At 41.6% G+C, this 23,127-nt stretch overlaps 1 protein-coding gene across 1 annotated transcript in view; it reads right to left on the bottom strand.

The window, feature by feature from the left end:
• Window positions 1–23,127, bottom strand: part of Cntnap5 (contactin associated protein family member 5) — a 908,928-nt gene that overhangs the window by 488,961 nt on the left and 396,840 nt on the right. Inside the window, exons 5-6 of the mRNA XM_087906619.1 lie at window positions 10,938–11,141; window positions 2,271–2,455 (exon numbers count right to left, since the gene is read on the bottom strand). Of these exons, the coding sequence (XP_087762745.1) occupies window positions 2,271–2,455; window positions 10,938–11,141 (389 nt within the window). The remainder of the gene's footprint in view (window positions 1–2,270; window positions 2,456–10,937; window positions 11,142–23,127) is intronic.

Below are 23,127 nucleotides of genomic sequence, written 5' to 3'. Positions count from 1 at the left end.
GCCTGGTGGAACAGGCCTGTGTATCCCATACTCCATAGGATAAGGCAGATAATTTAATAAAATCTTTTTTTGAATTTTTAAAAAAAAGTACCATCGGTGGTGGTGCACGCTTTAATACCAGCATTGGGAGGCAGAGTCAGGTGGATCTCTGTGAGTTCAAGGCCAGCCTGGTCTACAAGAGCTAGCTCCAGGGCAGGCTACAAAACTACAGAGAAACCCTGTCTCGAAAAATAAATAAAATGGGGTAGGGGAGGCGGCGGTGGCTGGGGATGCAGCTTTGTTGATAAATTCCAACTTTAGCACCACATGGAGGAGAACGTGGGGTATACACCTATAATCCTAGTACCCAGGAAATAAAGGCAAAAGGGATTAGTCCTTTGAGAGTTCAATAACAGCCTGGGCTATATGAGATCCTCTCTTAAAATAACATAATGGTTTTAATTTAATTGAAAAGCTAATGAAAGGTCTGTATCTATAGTTTACTGGTAATGTGGCTTCCTAATCTGTGAATACCTCTAGTACCAATCCCAAATAACACACACACACACACATACATACACACACACACAAATATTAACCTTCCACAATTAAGCCACAGAAAAATGTGCTTTCATTCAGGTATAAGGTTAGCAGACTCCCAGCCCAGGCCATCTATAAAACAATGAGTCAAACTTCAAATTGGAGCATTTGTCCACATCATAGGTATAAGACAAGACCTTCTACAGAGAGAGCAGTTACAACATTCTGGTGTACAAATAGATAAATGAGGGATAATTACATAGAAAAGTAATTAGAAATTACCAAATTTATTTTCTCAGAAATATTTCATTTAATTTAATTCCCAACCTATTTAATCAAGTTTGTGCAGTTTATGTTTTAACTATAGACAATGTCTACCAGGCAGCTTTCAAAATTCCTGAGAAATCTGGTCTTTGGTCCTCTTATACTTAACTGACTTATACACAATACTGTTATTCTGTTATTGTTTAAACTCTGCCCATTGCATTGTTGGAGTTTCCGACCTTGGAACCGGATGCACACATTTTAGGTCGTACCTTCTGATCAGGCTAACTGTGTCCTTCGGTAAAGACCCAGTGAGGTCTCCTGCTGGAAGACATGCGCTTCACTGCAGGAGCAGGAAGTCCCCTTTTCTCCCAGCCCCACCAGGAGGGTCGCGTTCTTCTCTCCTCTGTCCCCTGGTCACTGGCTCTATCATGCTTTGACTATTAGACTAGGAGAACTTCAGCCTCCTTTAGTTTGATGCAGTTCACTGATCTCTTCCATCATGGCTCTAGGTTCAGTCCCTAGTACCACAGAAAAGAGAAAAGCAGTTTTAGCCTACTAGCTAGAGGTGCAAATGGGCATGGATGTAAAAGACCAGGGACCCTCTGAGAGCATGGGTTTTAAGAGCACTGGCAATCTTTAGCAGTAAGAATTCCACCATGTGGTACTGGGGAACTGAACTCAAGTCATCAAGCTTGACAGAAAATTCCTTTACTAGCTGAGACATTTTTCTAGTTCACACGCGAGATTTTGTTAATATTTTCTGCATCCTTTAATACTCTAACTAATTAAAGTTTTTGTTAAAGAATGAATGGTCATATGTAACTATAGATAATAACTTCGGGAAGCTGCAAGTACATATATACCCAGAAGCGTGCACGCGCGCACACACACACACACACACACTTAAAGACACGTACACATGGTTAGCTTTAAAGGCCCACTTGTTATGACTTAGCATTACCTAGTAAGAGTCAATTGAGTCTTTATTAGGCTGGTCTGAATCTACACAATCTCATGTGGCTAGTTCTGCACTGTGTAAGTGAGAAGAAAGCTTCTTGACAAGAAACAAATAATAAAACTGCATTTATTCTCTTTGCTCTTGACTGTAGATGCAATGTGAATAACTATTTGAGTTCTTGCCTTGACTTCTGTGAAATGATGGGTAACAATCAAGAATCATAAGCTAAATAAACTCCCTGTTATCAGATGTGTTTTGTTGTTGTTTGTTTTTGTTTGTTTACACAGCAACAGAAATGAAACACATGCACCACATACATACACAAAGGCATACATGACTACCCACATGCACACATATGTGCATACAGACAGCAAAAAAGAGGTATTGATTTTAGCTGGCACTCTGACACCTCATCAGCTGCATACAGCCCGGCAAAGGCATTTCCAGACCTAGCGCAGATGGAGGAACTTAAAGGTTCTCTTTACAGACAACCTGCTCCTGGGAACTAGCAGGGAGGATGACTTACCTCATAGTCAATGTCCAGGACATCAGTTTCTCCCTTGGTCCGGAAGTGCTGTGTGTTTGTGTCCACGGTGAAGTTTGCCTGTTTGCCCACACGCTCCAGGAGAACCGAGTGCCAGTGCTGGTCGTCCAGAAGGCTACCCAGCACAGCCGAGGGTGCGATGCTGCTGAGTCTAGCTTTGCTGTCATCTGCAGAGGGGAAACAGGGTGGAGTCTTAGCCCAGGTAGCTTTGAATCCTGCCCATCAACAGCATTGAGTACCGACTTCCTGAGGTTTCTTCACATAAACCCCACTTGAGCTGTCCCCCACAGTGCACACGTGCACACCACAAAACTCCTCTGCAGGAGTCATCTACAGGCTTCCCCACAGATTTCAGAACCCGGTTTTAGCTCAAAAAATACACATCCCCACTTCGCAAAAGGAAACGTAATGGTTCTGGGATACCAGTGATTGCATGGTGACAGGAATGCTTATAGCATTGGCCACAGGAATAAAATTTAAAAGAGAAGTTTCCATATTCAGAAAAAAAACATTACTAGATTTATACCTACCAGTTTTCTAATATTATCAATGAGGAAAGCAGATCTTGAACTGGCTTGGGAGGATGCCAATAGTCACACCGAGTATCTGTGCTCACAGGAGCAGAGAGAGACAAACAGTCCAGCTGCAACTATCGAGTGCTTACTGCATAAATTGAGCCTGTCTACCAAAAAAGTTATGACTGCCACCACACAGAATTGTGTCTCAAATGTAAGGGGCAGCTATCATTACTGATACGTAATTTTTTAAATCTATAAATATCATGTGTGTGGGAGTGCACGTAAGAGTGCAAGTGCATGAGTTCATGTGTATAGAGTTGTTCCTCTTCTTCTCTCATGTGTGTGCTTCTATATACTCCAACCATCAGGCTTCGCAGCAAGCACCTTTACACCCCAAAATATCATTTAGGCTCCTGATACACTGATTTCCATTTAAGAGAATAGTTTGCATCTCCACCTCCTCATAATATGAGAGCTAAGTGTGTCTTTTCTTTCTTGCACTGTGTCAGTCTTGACCCCACCTGTACTCACCTGTGCACAGGTGGCATTATGTGACATTCAGGAGTCAGGAGACGCTAATATCCTTGTGGGATGCTCACTCCTACCTCTAGTATGCAAATGGTGTTGTTTGTCTCACTGAGTCTAGTTTCCTGCCAAAGTTAGAATGGGAATGCCCCCACTTAGCATACTTGAAAAGCAAGGCTGGTGAATTGATATCTAATTCTGTTTTTTTGATTTATTATTTATTTATTCCAAAAACCTTGAATTCTCACCATTGTGAGATTATGCTAATGCCTTAATAAACACCTCTGCCTTTTCCTTCTGACCTTCTTCCAAAGAACATTGTGAACCACCAGAACTGATCATGGTCATACAGAGAAACGATATGGAGGCAGGTGGAGCTCTCTCTTCTGAAAGTTCCAGGGTTGGTGTAATCCAGTAATAGTAGGACAAGTGACTACATAAACACAAACAAAAGGCAAAGTACACAGGAAGAGGTGGTGGCAACCCAGCTCTTCTTTTTTACAGTGCATCCCTGCTTTGAGATCACGGAGCAAATCTCCAAGAGTGTTTCATCATTAATTCATTTTGAATTTAGAAACCTAGTTCTTGCTTTATGTTGGAAGGCAGACAGTTGATGCTATCTGAACCCCACTAGTGCCCTCCTATCTTGAATGAAGATCTTAAGAAAACATGGTCACCGAGGTTCAGACTCAGCAAGCTGTGCTGCTAAACTGAAGTTGGGATATTGGATGGAGATCTTTAAGTCCTGGCCCTTTAACTTAGTCATCTGCATTCTCAAAATGTATTCTAAGGCAATAAATTAATAGTGATTAATGATTTAAAAATTGGAGATAATGTTCAGTAGTTTGCAACGAGATTAAACATACATGCAAAATCAACAGAAAGGTATTAGATAGCTGTTGAAGGAGCATTTTAAAGTTCTCATAATATTTTTAAATATTTTAAATATCTATGCACAAAACTACATGTTTAGATGAAATCAAAAGTGACAGCTAATAAATAAAATATCTAACTTAAAATTCTTAATTTAAGATACATACAAGTAGAATAGAAATGTGTATGTATAAATATGCGCAGTAAACACAACTATGCAAATATGCTAATAAATACTATAAACTCATAAAATGTTTAAATTTGCCACGTAAAAAGATTTTTCGTTTATATTTTCCAGTTAGAATAGCTATTCTAATATCTAAAAAGAGCACTATTAAATTACAATGTTTATCCTATGTGAGTTACTAAACGTCACGTGATTACAAAGAGTTTCGTGTGTGTGTGTGTGTGTGTGTGTGTGTGTGTGTGTGTGTCTTTGGTGACCGCAGAGTGAGTTCATTGTCTTGAACACGTTGGCCAGGTTCTTAATTTATTCTACCAGTGAGTTATGTCCGTGCTCATAGGTTCAGATTTTAATATGTGTATTGACTGATTTATGGGGTCGGTGTGAGTGTGAGCATGCAGTGGTGTACATGTGTAGACCAGAGAAAAAGTTGTAGGAGTTGGTTTTCTCCTTCTGCCTCCTGGGTCCCAAGGTTTGAAATCAGGTTGGCAGCCTTGAGCAACAAGCACGTTTACCCACGGAGCCATCTCGCCAGTGCCCAAAGCTGTTTATTAATTGATTGCCAAAATGAAGATATGAATGAACTCTATCTACTCCTTCTTTAGGTATTCTACGTATTCTACATATTCTCAGATATTCTACAGTAAAACAAGTGAATATTGGGGTGATAAATAAACAAGGAAAAATTTATTTGAGGATTAGTAGCTTAGAATTCTATTGATGAGAATAACAATCATCTAATGAAACTTCCCCTAGAAATCTAGACTGTTGTTATGGAAACCATAGAAAACAATTCTCAGCACACTGTCACAGTCTTTATCATGGGACACCTGTTTTCAGTTTTATCTCGGTTGTATTTGATGTTCTATTATCCCATTTTAACAGATTTTCAATTTATTAAGACAAGACAAAAATCCTCATGAACAGTTGAGGAGAATACAAATGAAATAATGAGGAAGAAGCTGCCTTTGGGGACAGAAACAGAGAAGTTTATTTCTAAATAAATGAAACTCTTTTTTTCTATTTAGTTTGAAGACGATGAAATTGGAATGAATGTGGAAAAGGGGCACTTGCACTTTTAAAGGATTTATACTTTTAGGGATTTTTATTTTATATACATGAATATTTTCCTCACATATGTGTTTATGTGCCATGTTTGTGCCTGAGGAAGTTAGAAGAGGTCACTGTGTTTTTGGGAACTCAAATTATGGATCAAGGGTTGTGAGCTGTCATGCAGATCCTGGAATTTGAACCCAGCTTGTCTGTAAGAGTAAAAGTGTTCTTACCTTCCCAGCCACCTCTCCAGCACCCCCTTAAAGATTTAATTTTAGCATTTGTGTGAGTACGCGTGCCTATATCTGTCAGTGTATATGTGCGATTGAATGCAAGTGCCCATGGAGGCCACAAGAGCACCCTCAATCTTCTGGAGCCAGAGTGTGTGTGTGTGTGTGCGCGCGTGCGTGCAAGAGAGAGGAGAGAGGGAGAGAGAGAGAGAGAGAGAGAGAGAGAGAGAGAGAGAGAGAGAGAGAGAGAGAGACTGTGCGTGCCTATGAAAGCCAGAAGAGTGCATTGGATCTTCTGGAGCGAGATTGTAGGTAGCTCCAAGCTGCTGACGTGGATCTTAGGAAACAAACTCTAGTCCTCTGCAAGAGTAAAAAGTGCTCTTAACCACTGGACTATCTCTTCAAATCCCTCCACTCAGTGTTGTTTTATTTAAAAAGGAAGAAAGAGAGAGAGAAAGAGAGAGAGAGAGAGAGAGAGAGAGAGAGAGGGAGAGAGAGAGAGAGAGAGAGAGAGAAGGAGAAGGAGAAGGAGGAGGAAGAGGAAGAGGAAGAGGAGGAAGAAGAAGGATGAGGAGGAGGAGGAGGAGGAGGAGAAGAAACTGGTTACAAAGAAGCTGTGTGATTTCCACAAGGACACAGAGAACTGGTTACCATGCTGCTCTACCTGACCCAAGCTGACGAGCTAATATTTTCTCTATTCTTCCTGCTAGCGGAAGAGCAATGCCTGCATTCTTCCCCGTCTCCGTGTTCTCACTATCCACATTCAATCCCAGCTCTCTGTTGTTTGTGAGCAGGTTTGCAGACTTGGAGTGGAGGGGTTCGGAAAACGACTGGAAGAATTGGAGAGCAGAGAGCTGTGCTGAAGGAAAATGCTGAAATACAATGGCAGAGGACATTGTATAGAATGCCAAGGCAAATGATAGCTGCATAGGTTAGCCAGGGTCAGAAGAGCACGACTCTGAGCCGTCTTTTATTATAGACAGGACTCACAAGTGCTCTCCTAAGGCTGCAAGTGTGAGCACTAAAAACAAAGGAAGCGATTCCAGCTGGTTTGTTCCCATCCCCACACCAGCTGCCTTCTCAAAAAGACAGCCCAAATCTCTGGGTATCAATAAAGCAATGAAATACAAATGTTGGTCATAGGAAATCCAGTATAGGTTACTCCACACTTGCTGCTTACTGGTGTTCAACTCCTGTGACTTTACCACCGTATAAAGGTGTTCTCATAGTGAGTCTATATGACATGGTTTGGATGCTGCATGGGTGCTATGTTTTAATTAACATTACAACGCTTGATGATAAGTAGAATCTTATTTGTTTGTTTGTTTGTTTGTTTGTTAATCAAGACAGGGTTTCCCTGTGTAGCTTTAGAGCCTGTCCTGGAACTGTGTGTAGATCAGACTGGCCTCAAGCTTACAGAGATTCACCTGCTTCTGCTTCACAAGTGCTTAAAGGTGTGTGCCACCACCACCCCCCAGCCCCCACCCCAGCCTAAGTAGAAACATTAGGGACTGACAAGTACTTTTAGATCAACAGTGCTAAACTCATTGCTTAATTGCTGCTGGGTGATAATTAATATTTACTGACAATTTTGCAGGATCTAGAATCACTTAGTAGACAAATCTCTGGGCATGTCTGTGAGATTCTAGTCTGTGTTGAGGTAGGAAGACCCATCTTAAATGTGAGCAGCAACTTCTCATGGACTCGACACCAGGAGTGAAATGGAGGAGGAAGTTTGCTGAGCACAGCATCTGTGTCTCTCTCCTTCCTGACTGCAGACACAATGGGACCACGAGCCATAATTCCACTGGATATCCCAGCCCACCATGACAGACAATAGTACCCTTGCGTTATGAGATGAAATCAATCCTTCCTTCCCTAAGTTGCTTTAGTTGGGTGTTTGGCATAACAGCAGGAAATAAATATATTGTTCACCACATGCTTATTTCGTAAGGTATAGCAGCTATGAAGTCAGCAGCCTGGGATGCATGAGATGGTGTCTCCAAAAAGAGAGAGAGAGAGAGAGAGAGAGAGAAATACTACATAGGACTGTCGTGTGACATAAACAGAATATGCATATGCGTGTGTGTGTGTGTGTGTGTGTGTGTGTGTGTGTGTGCGCGCGCGCGCGTGCCTGGATGTAGGCTCTCAAAATGTAGGAAACTGGAAAGAAATACTTTTTAGAAAAATTGACAATTATTCTAGAAATCTATAAATACATGTTCATTGGCTTAGTTAAATACCTGAAATTCAAAGGAGCTACAAAATAAATGACTATTGAGTTGGACAAACTCACCATTGTCTTGATAAATTGTCATGCAGTCCATGGCTTTAGCCTCTGAACCCTGCACCTGGCCCCCAAAAGACACCCAACTCTGTTAGTGTTCTGTAACAAGGTTCTTATTGTTCTCCATTTGCATGTGCTGGAATCACCCAACATTCTGCTTCAGCTCAGAACTCTTGTAAGGATGAGTATTTCGCATGCTCTGTTGATGTCCTGATCAGTACTTAACAACAGGTTCCCAGTCCCAGAGTTCTCCTGCCCTTTGATTCTCCACCTGCCCACGTGATTGCTTCCTTTGTATTTCTACAAAGAACAGAATGCCATGGGCAATTGAAACGAAGTCTTTGAAAGCTGGGAGGAGAGCCACTCTACCCCAGCCCCTACGGACTGAAGAGTGAAATCTCGTGCCCAGTTAATAATTCTAAAAAGAAGTCTGTGCTCTACCCTTGGAGTGTAGGACAAGGGCAAAGTGAAATTTCACCACAGAACCAATTCTGCCTTCAAAGGACACAGCTAAGGACTAGATAATACAAACTGTCACTTAAACAGTAGTGTACTATACGTCTCCGGTTTACCCTTTCTCTTTGTTTTAAGGAATTATTTACGTGTGTGTGTGTGTGTGTGCATGCACGCACGTGACAAAGGTTGTTCTTCCATTACTCTCTACCTTATTGTTTTGGAGTTTTGTCTGTTCGTTTGAAGCAAAGTCTCCCACTGGCTTAGAACTCACTCAGCAGGATAGGCAGACAGCTAGTGAGCCCCGGGGACCTATGTATTTCCGCCTCGCAAGTACCACCAGGATTACAAGCATACACTACTAAGCCTGGTCCTTTTTTTTTTTTTTTTTTTTTTTTTGCCTACTACTCTACGCGGATCTACGGTGGATGGTGGAAGATTGTGTGTGGGTCGTTCTGCAGGCCGCCGGGGGCGGGGGGGGGGCTGACAGATGGTAACGGAACTATTCATGCAAGGCTAGAAATCAAACTCAGGTCCTCGGGCAGAGCAGTCAGACGCTCTACCCCCTGAGTTATCTCTCCGGCTGTAAGCCTGGTTTTTTATGTGGGTTCTGGGGATTGAACTCAGGTCCTTATGCTTGCATGATAAGAAAGTTAGCATGAGTCATCTCTTTAGCTCATAGTTTATATTTTATCTTCTGTGTTGGGCCTCAATTTTATGAAATACTCTTGGAAATCTGTTCTTTACCCCTACTTCTTTTTCTTTTCTTGATTATGTAGGCCAGGAGCATGCTTGGAGTTGCCACTGAAGAAGGACCAGAATAAAGGCCTATTTTGTTTGCTGTTGGGAGAGAGGTTGCACAATGGAGATTCTCATGTTTGCTTCCCAATTACCAAAATACAACTTGCTCTGATGTCGCCTATATACTTTGAGTTTGTTCCCAGTATTGAACTATATTTATCCTTATTGCCTACTTGATAGTAAATATTAATAGCAATGTGTTTTCCCTACTTTATACAAATAAATATTAACTGGGAAACAGGAAGGGAATCTCAGAACAAAGCAGCCCATTTCTAGCCCAGACAGATGGCTCCACAGTTAAAGGCGTTGAGCTGGATGACTTGAGTTAGATACCAGAGAACACATGGGAAGCACCGAGACCCAATTCCTTCTAGTTGTCTTCTGACCTTTACATCTGTGTCATGGCACACCGCAGCTACATACAAATAAATCATTGCCATTGATTTTAAAAAGCCATTTTCTTCTTCTCCCTCCAGCATATTTTTCTTTTCGGGTTTTCTAAAGGAAGGCTCCTTTGATTTACTTATATGCCCTAAGGAACTCAGCACCTACCTCTTGTGACCTGCCTTGTCCTTCCTTTCTTCTGTAAGAAGGCATAAAAGATACCCTCCCTCTCGTCCTGGGGTGAGAAGCTGGGTACCATGACTGTAGATCTACTGGTGATGAGGCAAGCCCGGGGAGAAGCTCACCCATCAAGGGAAGTGTCTTCCCACCGAGGGAGGCAGAAAGGTGTTCTTTACTACTCCACCTGCCATCCAGGTCCCAGGCTCATCCTTCAGGGCAAGGTCGACTTATCAAAGCTAGCCCAGCAACTTAGTTTTTCCAAGCACACATTTTACCTCCCACTAAGAAGAACAAAACAATTATGTGTTTCTCCTGACAGGTTTTTAATGTGCCTAATCAGCTCAGATATGAAAAGCTCATTATAATACATGTTTAACATTTTTAAGTTACTTAAGAGTTTGAGTTCTGAAAAAAATAAGGCTCAGTATGTGCCCTAAAAGAATTTAAAAGTTACATTGTAGCTTCCCTTACATAGAAATATTGTCTTTTACCACAGAATGATACCTCTGAAAAAAAGAAAAAGAAGTTCTTTCTATCACATGAATATGAAATATTTGGAAATAAGTGCTTCTCTAATCATAAAGACAAAAGAAATAGATCACGTAAGCAGTGCTCTAGTGACTCCATTTGATGTGCTGGAAGATGCTCTCATGCATGTTATAGTGACCTTGTACAACATACCTGAATTTGAATCCCTAACACCCGTATCTAAAGGAATAGTAATGATAACAGCAATAACAACAACAACAAAAATGTGTGTATGGATGTGAGTGCCTAACCCAGTGACAAGTCGGTGGATTTTAAGAGTTTGCTGGCCACCTAACCTAACCCCAAACACAAGCTACTGTGTCAGTAAGAGGTATTATCTCAAGGTAATAGTTCAGAGAGAAAAAAGTGGACATCTAGTGTCTTGCACTGTCCTCCACATATGTGTGCACATATATACACATCTGGATATTCATGTGCATACAGCACACACACACACACACACACACACACACACACACACACACACACACACACGCATGCACCAGAACCAGTGAGCTCCAAGTTCAGTGAGAGGATGCCACAAAAAACAAGGTGGGGGTGATAGAGGGAGACACCTGAGCATCACTTCTGGCCTCACCAGTCATGAATACATATGACTCAGTCTGACCCTACCTAGATTCAGGTACAGGGCTAGCCTGCCCTTCTGGAGCTCCAGGGTGATATGGTCTCCACGCTGTCCTTCTCCATGGAACAGAACCCCATCTCCTTGCATGCTCTTGAACTTCAGGGAGATCACATCTTTGAGGGTGCTCATCATCTTCTGATTGAACCTGTACAAAAGCGAGCTCCTGCCATCAAAGTCAGCAACATCTGATTCTGGAAACAGAGAGAAGAGAAAGAATATCAGCGTGTTTCCTCACATTTATTCTTGCTCCCCACCTTTGGTCCTGTTCAGTTCACAGGAATGTTCCTAAAATCTTGAAGATCTATCTTACAAGGAGGCACATGTGGTAGAAGCAACCTAAGTAGACTATAAGGAACCATTCATTTCTAGGCACTGAACACACACCAGACTGAAATAGAAATCCCATTAGAAGTTATGGAACAAAACAAGAGATAAACAGCAACTGGTCCTGGGAGGGAGCTGGCACATAATCCCCTTCAATAAGGTGTATTGAGATTGGACCACGGGTCAGGAGGTCTAAGCAACAGACAGAAATAATACAATACACGGAGATCCAGTTAAGATGGCGCCTTATAGGGAAGAAGTGGCTTGCTTTGAAGCCTTGAGAGGTGCTTCCTTGACATGAAGAATAAAAAGGAGATAGGGTAAGTGAGAGAAATACATATCTGCTTTGCAAGGGACGCTGAGAAAGGCCAGAGGAGCCTCCTTACAGAACAGTATTTAGAGCTCATGTGAAGAAATCTCTCTGGGGAGTCTTGAACCCATCCTTGGAAGAAATGGAGCATCCAATATTTTATAGTCTTTGAGGGTAGAAGACAGACTGTTTCTTACATTTTCTGCCCCAGCAAGAGTTGCAGGGAACTGTGGCTGAGTTAGGTTATGTGATCTAGGATAAAGTTGCAGGCCCATGTTCCAGGCTGTGTTTACGGAGACAGGATGACAGAGCCACAGACACCTACACCAGGCTTGTGGACCAGTGCCTGGTTTATAACAATCACTCATGATTCACCTTCTTGCTAATTTGATTCTGACATTTAGAGCCATTTTTAGCTCTTCATTCTAAGTTCCATGCTGGAGTTGAAAAAGAGACATCCTTTCTTCTGGCAACTCTGGTTGGGCAATTCAGTATTTTCCAGAACCGTGTACTGAGAATTCTGAAGATTCTTTGGGGCTTAGTGAAAAAGAACAGCCAGGGTATGGAGACTCATAATTTTGAACATAGGGGTATTGTGATATAGATACCTCATTATGGGCTGGTAATGTAGTTTTAGGGTTTATGCAAAAACAGTCAGTCACTATTATTATGTTGTGGCATTTATTCTTATCTGAGATCATCCTTTAGTTGAGACATAAACTTAAGGAAATGTGTGTGATACCATGAAATCTCTCAGTATGTACATACATTGTGTAATGTCAACTCAGAATAAGTCTATCTAGTTTTTGAAACATAAGCTACTTTGTTGATCAGTATGACCTGCTTTCTCCATCAACAACATATTCCTTGCATTGTGATTTCAGAGTAGAGATTAGCTTAGTCTCATAACCATGACAAATAACTGACTGAAGCAATGTAGAGGTAGCTAGGTCTATGGTAATGTGAATGGAACTACTGACGCCACCTAAAGGCATGGGGGAGGAAAGGATCATAGGACCCTCACCTGGAAGTCAAACCATTATTCTTTTCTTCCCTGCCCAGCTGTGAGCTTGTGGGGTTCGCAAATGTAGGGAGAAGAAGGTTAGAGAAGGGGACTCTGCAGCTTCCATCAGGCAGTCATTCACAAGAGAGTGAAACTCTGCAGTGAAGCAACTCTTGTCCTTTCCCCAAAGCTCCTTTAATTAATTCCTCACCAATGACAGTTTATGCTCTGGAAGTAAGTATAATCAATTTATTTTTTGGTCAAGTTGGGCTTTGATGGCATCATCACTTTGGTCTATTTTCTATGCACTATTTAGAAAGTAGGCATTTCTTCACATCATCCCAGGCAAACTTAAATTATATATTATATTGTGACTCTTTCCTTTTCACTCTCATCATATCCAGAATACAAGAGCTTTATTTAATCCAACTTCAATTTAGCATCCATTCATCCCCGCCCCTTTGGGCCTTCTCAGACTTTAAATCTCAGTTCTTTTCTCTCAACTTTCTCAACATCAGCTTAGTCAAGTTCCATGCATAATATCATGTAGTAATTGGCACTATGTACCAGCATCATTCCATTTAGGCCATTGTCCCTCAATTCTGTTAGGATGAGCACCAGAAAGAGAAAGTCAGGAAGTTATAATCGAATCAGTTTTATCCAGCAGATAGGTATGCACAAACTGACAAGTGTCTGTCAAAATATCCAGGGAAGAAATGATTTGGCTGTGTGTGTATGCACATTAATATACATGTGTAGGTATGCACATGCACTTGTATATGCATGTTGATGTCTTAGATTGATACCGCATGTCTTCCTTAATCACATTCTATCTCATTTTTATTGTTTTTGTTGTTGTTATTGTTGAGAAAGAGACTCATAGAGCCCAGGCTATTCTTGAATTTCCAACATTGTCAAGGAAGACATTCAACTGTTCATCCTCATGTCCCTGTAAGTGTGTACCATGTGTTTGGTTTTACACAGTTCCAGAATCAACTCCAGACCTTGTGCATGATAAACACACTCTCTACAAAATGAACTGCCTCCCCAACTCTTATCTTTCACAGATAAGGAACCTGGTTCTTGGTAATGAAGCAGACCGGATGACCAGTGAGCACCAAGGACCCTCTTGTCTCCACCTCAAGACTGAGATTACTGAAGTGTGCCGCTGAGCCAAGCTTTTTACATGTGTGCTTAATTCATGTTGCTATGTTTGTGTGGCAAGCATTTTACCACTGGGCAATCTCCACCACCCCTTGGAAGACTTATTGTAGGTTACCTTCACATCCTTTCACTATTTTTATTACAAAAAAAATGTACTATAAAATGTTATTACTTCTAAAATACAAAAAATGTAAGACTACTTAATTGCAGCTTGGAAGAGAGTCATCATACACCATCTTAGCAGGGTGAACAAGAGGTGAAGGGCTATATGGACAGGGTTGAATTATTCTTATTTGAAATCCAGAAGCCATAAAACTCAATTTTTCAGGATTTACTAAGCAATTAAATTCTCAGATGGAGTATTCATAATGACAGCAATTGTCTTTCCTGTTCAAGGATATAGAATTATCCTTAATAAGTAAAATTTTGAAATACAAAGAGAAATCATGATTTTCTGTAATTATCTTGAAAGTAAAATTCCATAACTTATTCTTTGCATATACAGTTAAGAAAAAGGTCCCCAGTGACTCCACGCTGTAAAAAGAAACTGTCAAGATTTGGGGAGGTTTCTCAATCTCCTGTGTGCTTCAGCACCTTCATGTTAGATGCTGGCACTGCATTTATGCACACTGTGCTCCCTGGACATCTAGTGTCTATATTCTGTCAATCATATTTTAATAAAACGCTGATTGGCCAGGCAGGCAGTATAGGCGGGAAAGTCAGACAGAAAGTAGAGGTGATGCAATGAGAATTCTCCCAGGAGAATTCTGGGAAGCAGGGAGGTTCCTCTGCCACTCCTGCACAGACCACCGAAGAGGCAGCATGTAAGCTGCCCAGTTGGAAAAGGTACTGAGTCATTATGGCTAACATAGATAATGATAATGGATTAACATAAGTTACAAGGGTTAACAAGATGCCTGAGCTAATGGGCCAATCAGTTTATAACCTTATGGAGTCCTGTGTGTAATTTCTCTTTGGGATTTGCCGGCTGTGGGTTACAGGGCAGGACGGAAACCCCAACAAGCCGGCCCCTTCATGTTACATCTAGCTGAACCAGTGGAGCTCTTGGCACTGTTGCCCTGTCTTGTACAATGAATATCATGGCCAGACAGAGCATGAGAGCTACAGCTCACCGCTAGATCACCTTTGCAGCTTTATCTCCTCAAGACTTAACTTCATAATAAGACATATACATGAGAAACACATAAATCATTTCCTTAAGAAAAAGACCTGCAGGACTGGGAAGATGGTTCAATGAGTAAAATGTTTGCTATGCATGAATGAGGACCAAACTGAGATCAGATTCCCAACATCCCTTTAAAATGGCTGGGAGCACCTGTAATCCCAGAGCTAAAGAGACAGGCAGATCCCTGGAGTTAACTGGCTAGGAAAGCTAGTCAAATAGGCAAGCTCCAGGTTCAAGGAGAGAACCATTCTCAACCATAAGGTATTCATGGGACTGGAGAGAGGGCTCAGCAGGTAAGAGTGCACACTGCTCCTTCGGTTTCTGGCACTCACATGAAATAGTTAATGACTGAGTATGACTCCAGATCCCGGTCACCCAGCTTTTTCTGGACTCTGCAAACATCTGCGCTCACAAGTGCACACATACTCCCCCAAACATATACTAATTATTAGAAGTAAAATAAACATATTAAATAAAGGAGTGTTTAGAAACTGAGGAAGTCACCTAATATCCACCTCCAACACATGCACACCCATGTGAGCCAGTACACACAGATGTGCATGGACAAAGTATTGAAAGAGTCCAGATACGTTAGGAAAGAAGACTTGGGGGAGGCAGTTGTGATTGTGATACATTGTAGATCAGTATGAAATTATCAGAGAGTGACCAAGGAACTAAACAAATAAATGCATAACTCAATAATTAATTGTGCTAAGACAAGTCACTTGATAATACTTTAAAAATTGATACATACTACCAGACACACTATTATTTTTAACCAACATGAAATGCATTACCAATTCTTACTGGATTTTGTAAAAGGGTCTTGTGTTCATGAACTGATCCTCAATTAGGTGGTCTAACTCCTATACCAAATGGTACTGTTTCATTCTGGTGCTGTGGTTTGTTGCCCAGGGTGTGCCAGGCTAAGCCCAAGCCTTGTACTGAGCCTTGTTCCCACGTTCCCCAGTGCTATTGAAACATACCACATGTGCACATATGCATACTGTGGGTTCCTGCTCTCTTCTGATTGCTTTCATTCTGCCACTGTAGCAACAATTGGAGTTTTAATGCCTGTCAATGCACAGAACAACCATATAGCACCAACCAGTGCTTGGAAAGGTGACTGCAAGGTGAATATATACACAGGGAAACCCAACAGTTTCAAAAAGGAAAGGAAGACATGAATGCACAAAAGAAACATCAGTATGCTGGTCCTGAATAAGGAGAGAAGAACCCAGTGTCACAGGAAAGAAGGAGAGGACAAAGAATACATGAAGTTCAGTGACCAGACCAGGCTATGAATGGCAAGAACTCTGATTTCCTGCATGTTTACTGCCTACGGGTGATGGTCACACCTAACCAGGAAATGAAAATCAACATTTATTCACAGGTGCATCCGTCTGACCTGCATGGGAAAATACCGTGTTTTACGCCTGCATTCCCACAGCATGAGGAACCTCACCACATCTCCCACGTCAACCTGTTAAAGGTGCAGCTCTGAGTACAAAGGGCACCTGATTCCAAGTTTTGTGTCCCACAATAAAGGATTGCACCAAGGACGCAAGGTTATAAGTAGAACTAGTTTGTTAAGAAAGGAAACGTACTCCTGAGGGTAAGAGCTGCCTAGTGAACAGAGGGGAAAACGTGTTCCAAAGCCCTGGGTCAGGAGCCACGTGACACTTCATGGGGTAATTATACAGCACCTGTAAGTCACAGCTTTCTGGTAGCAGGTGATTTTCTCGAGCATGCTCGACCTGTGTGACAACCAGGCTAGGACGAGATGCCAGCACCCCTCTGCCAACTGGCTCCTTTCACAAGCTAAGCTTGATGCTGCAGTGTCCCATGCCTATTCTCTTGCCACAATCCTATACTGGCAACCGGGGAAGTACAGTCTTAGTGGAGTCTGACACAGGTCATGTTCTGTGTGTGTTGTGGGGAAACGAAGATGGACAAGTGCGGTTTTGCTCTTTGGAAACAACAGAAGAACTGGAAGAGGGCTGACTGCTTCAGAGCATCAAACACGTACAAATCACAGGCTTTATGCCTTGGAAAATTTATGCATAGGAATGCACTTCTTTAAAAACAAAATTTTTATCACACACAATTGTCCTATAATTTTACACATTTTGCACTTCTCACTTCATTTCATGCTTTCACTTTGGAGGATCATTGCCACAAGAACCCTTTGACTCCCGAGCTCCCCAGTCAAGCTCTGCATTCTAGAACTTTCCTTTTTCCAATAACTTCATGGTCTCCCCTTCATTACTTACTACCTTTCACAGCTGTTATGATACACATTCTCCTTCCTGAAGTTTCTGGATAGTCTAGAGCACCGACTGATGCGATGAAATGTCGAAGACCCGCATTAGCTCGAAGACCCAGATCTGCATGCTCTTTACAACACCTAAACCACATTCTCAAGATGTGGGTTGGAACCCATTTGGGGCTTGCCTATCAGATATCCTGCATATCAGATATTTGAATTACAATTCCTAACAGTAGCAAAATTACAGTTATGATGTAGCACTGGAGTCATGTACTGGTTGGGGGTCAGCATTAGGAAGGGTGAGAACCGCTGACCTAAAGATATCTGAGCATCTGGCGGAGGAGAAACAAATGTGTGTAAATGTTTCATTTTGGTTCTGCAGCTTATTATCTGGGGGCTCCAGGCAGAGCACTTGACTTTCGCAAATAGTACTTCTACTGATTATTTGGTGAGGTCTATGGACGTCTAGCCTACAAAGTCACTATGAGAATTACAGAATTAAAGACACCTGCATATGAAAATACATTCAGCATCATCTCATTTCATTATTAATTCAAAGGAGAGTTCCAGAGGAAAAGATTGTGAGAGCGAGATGGGGATTTTCTGATCTGCCCAGTTGGGCAGGGTGCTCCAAGGATGCAGTTTTGGTGATTTCCACCGATGTTCTTTCTGGTGATGCAAAAACAAAATTGTGATGAGTTATCCTCACTAATTCCTTACTCATGCTCCATAAGTAATTCCAATAAACTGAGCTTTGATATAACCTGGTTTTGGACTATTTTCAATGCCCTCCCTGTCAAAATATATCTCTCCAGAAAAAGTCATACAAAAAAATTGTGAAGCAAGAAAATACCTGTGGATCATGTTGATATGATTATTTGCTGATTTGTCATATTAGCTGCCCTACCCTTAGGTGATAAGTATCCATTTACGCTAAAAACTCTACTTCTCTATGGAACAGCACTTCCCAACTTGCTATAAGCCCTTTGGCAACTCTGTCTCTGAAAATATTTACATTATGACTCATAATAGTAGCAAAATTATAGTTAATAAAGTAGCAACAAATAATTTTATGACTTTGGGTCACCACAGACTGAGGAACTGTGTTAAAAGGTCACAGCATTAGGAAGATTGAGAGCCACCGCTCTAGAGGCTTGTGTTTGCCACTTGACCTGCAGTGCCAGCAGTATCCCTTGTATTTGCTGACTCTCACAGCAGTGAGATGTTCCCTTCACTGAGCACAGATTCTGGAACAAGCCTTTCTCCTACCACCATAACCATTCATCACAAGAAACATTCTGCTCATTCAAGAGAACTCAGTCAAGCACCCTGGACGTTTGCAGTATTAATTAAGTTGCACACGGATTGTTACAGCCATTTCACAGATGGAGAAGCAGACGTTCAAGAGAAGTTTTGCAGAAGTATTAAGCGTGCTCCATGAATACTTAATCCCTTCTCTATACACTAGAGAGTTGCTTAGTCTCCCCAGAGCCACTTGAATAACAGATTTAAAGTGGTAATAATGGCTCATAATTTTTACTGCTGCTATTAAACAAAAAGAAATACAACATACATTAGATTTTCATCATTGGATGTTATTATACCTCTGGCTTGATTGCCTTGTTTGGACTTTAATTTGCAGATAGGGTCCAGTTGTGCACATTAAAATCTTTAGTTGTGTTGTATAAATATCTTGACAGATTCTGTTTAAAATAAGATAATGAAAGAAAAAATAGAGCATGCCATAAGATGCATTCAGGATAGAAATGATCTCTTATTTTTAACAGTTATTGTTCTGTGAGTACGGTTTGCAAATTTTGTGTGTGTGTGCATGTGTGTGTGTGTACATGTGTGTGTGTGTATGTGTGTGTACACAAACAGGTTTACATATACTGTTGTGTGTATGTGGAGGTCAGAAAATGGCTTTAGGAGTCAATTCTCTTCTTTCACCTTTTATTTGAGGCCAGGTCTTTTTTTATTCAAGATGTGTACTCCAAGCTATCTGGCTATGAGCCTGCACATAAGTTCTGTTTCCAATTTTGCTGTAGCTTTGCTGGCATTACAGATGTATGTTCCCACACTTGGTTTTTTGTGTGGGTTCAAACTCAAGTCATTAGACTTTCATAACAAATACTTTTACCTACCAAACCGTCTCTCCAGCACCATGATTACTGCTTATCAAGGACATCAAAATAATAAGTGACAGAGCTAACTGTGCCTTTGACATTCTCTCACAATTTTACCGTGGCTTATGGAGATGCTGTGCCCTGGGTTAAACCAACTATCCCTGGGGGGAATGAAAATGGTAGTAGCACATATTTTACTTCACTTAATAGGCTTTGCAGCCCCGCATGACCTAGACTTTTCTTCCTTTGGAAAATGGGAAGCTAAGGACACAGAAGATTATGTATCTGCTCAAAAGCATCCAAAAGGCAATGACTTCTTTGACACCAACGATAAGTTTTACCTCACTAAATAGTTGGGGTGTTTTAAGAATTGTGTGAGGTGTAAAGAACTTTGTGAAGATGGAAGAAAACATACACTGTGAGACTCAACATGAGCAGAAGAATGAATGAATATAGGGCAGTAAGTAAATGATAACCAGATCCAACCCATAGACCAGAGAGGCTGGGAAAAAAGGAGAGCTAAAGTAAGGATGCCTGTTTCTCCCAGGGCACAGGAAATAGAATAGATTTTGTGGGTGAACTTGGGTCAGGTGGGGACAAGAGTGGGAGGGTTCAGTTAATGAGGGGAGATGGGATGAAGGGAGAGGATTCTGGGAGCCATATGTGGAACTGGTGGACATTTGGGGAGCTGTGGAGAAGCCTAATGCAGTAGAAACTTCCTGAAAACTATGAGGGTGATCCTAGAGAGGACTCCTAGGAAAGGAGGGTATGGAGAATGAAGTAGCCATCTCTTGTTTCAGGCAAGGTTCCCAGCCATGGAACCTGGGAAAATTCAGTTGAGCTGTTGGATAACGAGGTACTGTGTAGATTTCCAAATAACACAAGCAGTTGCTAGGGCAGAGGGTTGCTCTCTGTAAATGGACAGCAAGGTGCCGTGGTTGAAGGCAACATCTACATAGCTCATCTAACATGAAAAAGTTGAGTTTGTGCCTGTACAAAGCTTTTACTCTTATGTTCTAAGCTCTTTAGTGCAGGAAGGTACTCAATAGGCAACCTAAAAAAATGTGGACACAAACCTAGCAACAAAACCATTGACATACAATCTGTCCTGCCTGAAAGATGTGCTGGGGCAATTGCAGTGCTGAACTTGTAGGAGTGGCCAGGTGATGTCGGATTTGACTTGAGGCCCAATCCATGAGAGGAAGCCCATGCCCTACCCTGCTTAGATATCCAGGAACTAGAGTTCAAAAAGCACAAAGACCTAGGGTAGAACCAAGTATGACTGGCCTAGTAGAAAAATTAAGAAGTGATTCCTAATCTTGTCACCTTGTCATAAGAGAGACTTCATCTGGCAACAGATGGGAGAGGTTGCAGATCCCCAGAGCCAGATACTATGTGGAGAGACTAAAATGGAAGTCTTCTTCAGGCCCTATCCTTAGAGGTCAGGGTGGGAAGACTGTAGGAGCCAGAGGGGAAGGAGGACAAGTGAACGTGACCTACTGAATCAACTAAGCAGGGCTCGTCTGGCTCACAGGGACGGAAACAGCTAACAGGGGACATGAATGGGTCTGCACCATGTCCCCTGCATATATGATATGGCTGTTGACTTGGTGTTTTTAGTGAGACTCCTAACTGTAGGACCTGGTGTGTCTTTTACTAGTATGCCTGCTCTCTGGAAACTTTTCCTCCTGTCACATTGCCTTGCTCAGCCTCTGTGTGAGGACTCTTGCTTTTTATTATTATATCTTTTTGTTCTGTTTCGCTATTGTCCCTTGGAGACCTGCTCTATGCTGAATAGAGACAGAGGTGGGAACTCTGAGGAGAAAGGTGGGGGTACTTGGAGGAGTGGAGGGAAGTGAAACTGTGGTCTGGATGCATTGTATGAAAGAAGAATCTATTTTCAATAAAAAAGAAAAGAAGACAAATCAAAGGAAAGAGCAGGGCAGGTAAGATAGTCTAACAAGTACAATGCTTGTTATGCAAACCTAACAGTCGAGTTCAATGCCTTTAACACAGAGAGATTAGAAGAGACAGACAATGAAAAGTTGTTCTGTGACCTCCACATGTGCACCACAGGATGGCCACAACCCAAAATATACATCACATGTACATGTGTGTACACACACACACACACACACACACAATTTTTAACAAATTAAATAGTATATTGAGAGATAGGTTTCTTTTCTCCCAGTCTTCTGCATTGCTTTCTGCATACAAAGGCTGAGGTTACTCAGAACAATGACTTTTCTAAGAGAACCTGAGCAAAAATCATTCATGCTTGGATAGTTTATAGGATAGAATTCCTTGGCCACAGCCATGGATTGGAGTCTGTAGAGTACCCACAATAATTTCTGTGTTTTCATGCCCAGAGGAAAGAACTGCTCTGTGGACAAGTGGAGTGCTAGAAGTAAAGACAGTTAATGAAGGGTGCTCTTTGGAGAGTGCGAGTTGACCACATAGCTAGGAAAGTCAGAGGCTTGATGGCAGCTGATCATGAGAATTATGACACTGTGTAATATTTAAAATAATAATTTCTCATGAATTGATGTACCTCACATGATCTATCTCTTGTGTAAAACATTTGCTCATGGAAGTGTGGAAATGTTATAGTCTAGCATGTGTCAATACTGATACCTTCCCTCAGGTCTACTCTTCAGATGCCAACTTGGTCAGAAAGAAAGTCTCTTTCTTCTAGCTTATTTGTATGATTTCAGTGATCTCAGGCACTCTTGGCTTATATTTGATTTTCTTTTCTTTTTTTGGTTTTGTTTTTCTTTTTGTTTCTTTGATGCATATGCATACATGCTTATGTGTGTGTATGCATGTGTGCATGCATGTGTGTGTAAGTATGTGCACATGAAGACCAGAGGTTGATATCTAGCATCTTCCCTCATTGCTTCCATTGTATTTATTGAGACGTGCTCTCACTTGAACCCAGAGCTCACTGACAGCTAGTCCAGCTTGTTCCCAAGTGCTAAGATTACAAGTGGGATTCTACATCTGCCTGGTATTTATGTGGGTGCCTGGAGTCTGAAATGAGGCGTTCACACTAGTGCAGCACATGCTTTGATATGGAGTGATCTTATCAGCTCTGTGGCTTGTGCTTCTATTAAGCCCTTTTGGCATAGTGTTCCTGCACTCTGGATATAGGTAGACAGTGGTAATCTTGACAAAGCTTTAAGCTGGACAGCACAAACACAACTCTAGCCAGGAGAAATAGACCAGTTCCCTGTGCTGGCAAGACCAGAGCAGAAGTGCCCCAACATGTCCAAGATCAGGGGTCTATCAGACCAGGAAAAGTGCTTCTGAGGGTTAAGAGTATTGCCAATAGAGAGATGCCAGCAGGAGAGGACATGTACAGTCAGATCTTAGGTCTGTGAGGATCAGCTGAGTCTAGGCCCATCCTCATAGGACAGCAGTGTTTTATGACAGGGGCACAGGTCAAACGTAAAAGTACAGGATCTAGGACCTTGTTGCAGACACTCCGGGCATGTGCAACAAATAAAAATTGTTTGCTCCTTTTCAAAATAAAAATACCTTGAGACACTTTATGTCCAGGTACAGATGGTCAGCAAACCCTGGAAACATCAAAGTTAACAACCCCCATGCAAATTCTCTTAGCCTGACTACTCTGTCTCTCCAAACTAGAAGTTTATAGTAGAAAATCATAGACAGTCAAGCTTGTCTGGCAGCCTGCGTACATAACAAGGTCACCTGCCTGATAAGCTCTAAAGTAAACTGAATATAAAACAAAGAGGTAAACTCGGGTACAGTGTTTATTGAAAAGAGATA

The sequence above is a fragment of the Myodes glareolus genome, chromosome 5 (genome assembly GCF_982192425.1).
Source record: "Myodes glareolus chromosome 5, mMyoGla1.1, whole genome shotgun sequence".
Taxonomy (NCBI): Eukaryota; Metazoa; Chordata; class Mammalia; order Rodentia; family Cricetidae; genus Myodes; species Myodes glareolus.
The sequence above is the reverse complement of the archived record's forward strand: the minus strand, read 5'-3'. Positions and strand labels throughout refer to the sequence as shown.